Source organism: Engraulis encrasicolus, chromosome 12 (genome assembly GCF_034702125.1).
Source record: "Engraulis encrasicolus isolate BLACKSEA-1 chromosome 12, IST_EnEncr_1.0, whole genome shotgun sequence".
NCBI lineage: Eukaryota > Metazoa > Chordata > Actinopteri > Clupeiformes > Engraulidae > Engraulis > Engraulis encrasicolus.
In genome coordinates, this window is record NC_085868.1 from 36,619,753 (window position 1) to 36,624,752 (window position 5,000).

General features: G+C 44.7%; 1 protein-coding gene across 1 annotated transcript in view; it reads right to left on the minus strand.

Annotated features, from left to right (window-relative positions):
- LOC134459533 (thyrotropin-releasing hormone-degrading ectoenzyme-like) overlaps positions 1 to 5,000 on the minus strand; it is a 255,190-nt gene that overhangs the window by 37,254 nt on the left and 212,936 nt on the right. The window contains exon 10 of the mRNA XM_063211895.1: positions 596 to 743. Within this exon, the coding sequence (XP_063067965.1) occupies positions 596 to 743 (148 nt within the window). The remainder of the gene's footprint in view (positions 1 to 595; positions 744 to 5,000) is intronic.

The following is a 5,000-nucleotide window of genomic DNA, read 5'->3' on the forward strand; positions in this document are numbered from 1 at the left end:
CAACCATCCTGGGTAGAGGCGTGTTCAAGGCAGTGAAGTGATTTCAGCAGAAACGTTCTATTGGGACTAAGAAATGTTTGGTTTAAACATTCGCACAGCCCTCAACCAGTAGCAAGCCGAGAGAGGTTTGTTAACCAGGCCATTTGGAAACATTTATCGTCATAGTCCTGGTCAGAGCAGAATCGCGATACGTGATCTGAAGTCTATGAAAATCAGGCAAGTCTACTACGGCAATGTTTGTAAATTTGTCAAACTGTGCGTATACCAAAACTCATTCACAAACCTATATCATCTGTCGGTGAACAATGTGTGTCCACCAACCTATAAACATGTCTAACTGTGCCTAGACCAAAATCCATTTCTTACCCTAACCTACCAGTGAATAATATGTGTCCACCAACCTACACAAACCCACCAACATAGCGTTCCTTTGGCATGCCACTTCCGCATTCCACATGCCACTAAATCATCAAACCCCTACTGCCCAAATGAGTATGGTGGGCGCCTGATTTTGGTGAAAATGTGAGAAATGCCGAGAACTTTCCTCAAAGCTGTCCATATTGTTAAGTGTATACAGTCCATTTGTGTGCCTTACACTGAACAGGCTGTAGTCCTCCGTGCGGTCCAGGAGTTTGTCCAGCTGGTAGAGGGCTCTGCTGGCCGCGTGCCAGGGTAGGAACTCCTTCTCCTGGGGCAGGTAGCCGATGATCTGCAGGGGCACGCTCTGAGGCAGGAACCCAGCCCTGGAGGAACGAGAGCGGAGGAGGAGGATAGATAAGATAAGATAAGATAAGATAAGATAAGATAAGATAAGATAAGATAAGACAAGACAAGACAAGACAAGACAAGATAAGATAAGATAAGATAAACTTTTAATGTCTGTTTGCACAGAAATGTGTCTTGCATGACACTTCTCCACAATCCACATGTAAACACACATTAAAGACACACAAAACACAATATGGCCCATAGAGTATAGGAGAGGAGAGGAAGTGTGAGAGGAAACACGCACGCACGCACGCACGCACGCACGCACGCACACACGCACGCACGCACGCACGCACGCAAACGCACAGACACACACAGACACAGACACACACACACACACACAGACACAAATACACACACACACACACACACACACACACACACACACACACACACACACACACACACACACACACACACACACACACACACACACACACACACACACACACCAAGAGGTTTCCCGGTACTGGGCCAGCTTTGGCATCTCGCAGTCTTACAGTAAGTAAGGGTTAACGTTCGGCGAGAAGGTCGCTACCGTGGAATAGCAGCACGACAGAGAGAATCTTTAGACCCCGACGCGGAGCGGAGGGGTCTTGTTCTCTCTGAAGTGCTGCTTTTCCACAAAGCGACCGACTCGCCGAAAGTTAACCCGCTTATTATATGGATATACTTAAATGATTCACACATGGCGGGGACATTTCTTTAGACCTATTTAATGTTAAGATTGTTGCTGCGCAAAACAAAACAGTGCCGCTGTGGAACACCGCTAGGCAACAGCTAGGTAGCCAGGACAACAGGTGTTGTCTATCACAGCAGCTGATTAGAGTGACAAAAGACCGGACCCCCTGCGGAGTGATATGAAACATTCGCTTTAACACTGACTTGTATACAAGCCAGTGGCTTTAGCAGTGAAAGTCTTGTTGCCATTGACAGCGGTAGCCAGGACAACGGGTGCTGTCTATCACAGCAGCTGATTAGAGTCTTGTTGAAAAGTCGCTTTAGCAGTGAAAAGTCTTGTTGCCATTGACAGCGGTCTGTTATAGACCAACCCGTCCGTTATCGAAAAATAACAGACGTCCGAACGTTGGGGAGCCCCGTTTAAATGAATGGAGCATTCGACAGATGACGTCACAACCATATAATAATTAGGGGTTAGCAGGGGTTGATTAGGGGTGGCAGATGCGCACAAAGCAAAGCTTTTTTTGCAGTAGGCTATCTGCAAATATTACTTTATTCAGGGCTAAACTGTGTGTAATGTTAATTTTGCATTTAAAAGATTTTGGTGCACATTACACAGTAGGTGTTATGGCCCTTCTCAACAGCTGCGCCAGACAGATATTGCAGTAGACTAATATCACCCTGCACTTTGTTTTTCCATTATACACTACCTCCATTTGACAATGGGACTTCACTGTTTTAGTGATGACACCTTCTTTTTATTGGAAAGGAAGAGGTTGGAATCTTTGCGGCCTTCGTGCCTAAGATGTAACATGGAAGGGATGAGAGGTGTTGGCTTCATCTGAGAAATACGCAAAAAAAATTGTGACACTGCAAAGGAGGAGAGTGTGGAGGGTGGTTGGGGTGATGTGTGGGTGTTGGGAGATACAGATCTGTCTTTCTCTCTCAATCTCCCTAAACCTCTCTCTCTCTTTCTCTCTCTCTCTCTCTCTCTCTCTCTCTCTCTCTCTCTCTCTCTCTCTCTCTCTCTCTCTCTCTCTCTCTCTCTCACTGTGTGTGTGTTGTATACTGTAGGTGCACATACATGTGTGCGTGTGTTTGTGCGGATAAATGTGTGTGTGTGTGTCTTGAAGGAGGGTGGCTCTCATCTTGTTAAAACTACAGTCATATCCACTTTGCATAAATCCATAATGTATCCCATAATACATCCCCTTGGAAACAAGCAAGGCAGCAGCTGAAAGGCCAGATCAAACGAGACAATAGGGCTGCCAGGTACTGAATATTCAAGGGGTGTGAGTCTGTGTGTGTGTGTGTGTGTGTATGTGTGTGTGTGTGTGTGTGTGTGTGTGTGTGTGTGTGTGTGTGTGTGTGTGTGTGTGTGTGTGTGTGTGTGTGTGTGTGTGTGTGTGTGTCTTTGTGTGTGTGTGTGTGTCTTTGTGAGTGTGTGTGTGTGTGTGTGTGTGTGTGTGTGTGTGTGTGTGTGTGTGTGTGTGTGTGTGTGTGTGTGTGTGTGTGTGTGTGTGTGTGTGTGTGTGTGTGTATGCGGGTGTGTGTGTGTGTGTGTGTGTATGTGTGTGTGTGCGTGCGAGCGCGCGTGCGTGTGTGTGTGGTTTGGTGCACTGAGACCAGTGTTGTATTATAACACTTTGTGTATTTATTTATATATTTCTTCCTAATCTGCCCAAAACAGGACAAAATGTCCTGGCTGCTTGTGTGCTTTGAGAGTTCTGATTGGCTGAATGATGAATGACGTTTCAACACCTTTTAAGACACACTCTTCAAAGAGAGTATGGCTGCAGTGACCAGTGTCTTTACCACCTCAGAATTAACGGCCTTGAAGACCACCTCATTCTCTCCCTCTCTCTCTCTCTCTCTCTCTCTCTCTCTCTCTCTCTCTCTCTCTCTCTCTCTCTCTCTCTCTCTCTCTCTCTCTCTCTCTCTGCCCCACACCAGAAACACACAGTATAAAGCATCCCAACTTTTGAAAGCATGGACACTAATGGTCACCATTAGGACTGGATGAACCATAGAAGACAGGAGGCCTTTCACAGAAGAGGTGAGAGGTGCTCATCCCTCATTCATTCATTATATTCTAACACCTCTTCATCCCTTTATCCATCTGGTCATCCATCTCTCCATGTAATCAGGGGTGTCGTTTTAGGGGGGTAAAGTGTGACTGAGTCACCAGGGCCCCATGTACTGTATATAGGGGGCCCACGCACAGTGCAATTTATGAAGATATAATGGCTAGGGGGGTTCTTTGGAGCTGATTGTACATAGGGCCCAAAATTTGCAGCTACGCCCCTGCATGTAATCATCAATTGAACACAGAGTTCTTCTACCCATTCATCCACAACACAAGGTGCGCACAGTGCCATCTGTATTTAGTTTGTACATGTATTTTCACAGCAGTGAGCAATGGTCTTTTGACATGAAGGACAGAAAAGTGTGTGTCTGTGTGTGTGTGTGTGTGTGTGTGTGTGTGTGTGTGTGTGTGTGTGTGTGTGTGTGTGTGCGTGTGTGTATTGCTGTGCATATTTCCCAAATAATGTTAGCAAAATGATATAGCATAAACACAGATCATAACAAATGATCATCCATAAATCATATATGGCGAAATTAACATCAAAAATCAACAAGGCACCTAACTTTGCTCCCGCGAGAGTCACTTTCGTATTTTAACCAGTTTGAGTTACTGAGACTGGTTAATCCTTTCCTTCCGAGCCTACGTTATTACCATACTTCCAACAAAATGATAATGACCATGTCTTAATCTGTTACCTATACGACTCTTGGCAATGTCATAGCACTGTTGTTATGATGTGGTGGAACGGTCTCCCAGAGGCAGCAAGACTAAGCACATCTCTTTCAGCCTTCAAGAAGCAAGTAAAGACTCTCCTCTTTCGTGACTATCTACTACACTAATGCTTGAGCTGCCCTAGTCCCAGGCCAGACTCTTGACATGATGTGTATGTGTGTGTACTCTACTTTACTGAAGAAAAAAAACTAAGTGCATCTGCACTTGTTCTGTATATTTCCTGTGCACTTTGTAGTGATGTTGGCCACGCTTATGTCCTCGATTGTAAGTCGCTTTGGTTAAAAGCGTCTGCCAAATGCAATGTAATGTAATAATTTAATGTGATGATGTAGCAAAGCGTTCTCAGCAAATAGTGAATAGGATCGCCAGCGATCCCATCTGACCAAGGAGCAGGACCAAATTAGCAGAGACAAATGAGGGTGAAAAAAGTCTCCTACAACCAGGACTTCTTGCTCCTTTAATTTTTTTTTTACTATGATGTTTCAGGTCAACGGATCCGTCCTGAAAAACCCTGGTTGAAGCACAATTTCTTCAATCTGATTGGTCAGTGTAATCAGTCATTGATCAAGTCAAATACAATACATTATACAGGACAAGATTTTAAACATTTTGCAAAAGCCCCATTTTGCACATGACCATATCACCCCTTAAGCGAATTACAGTGCACACAGTTTGCATTGTTGCTGTAAATTAAAGTGAAATGGGGCATTTCAAATGACTACGCGTTAAATCA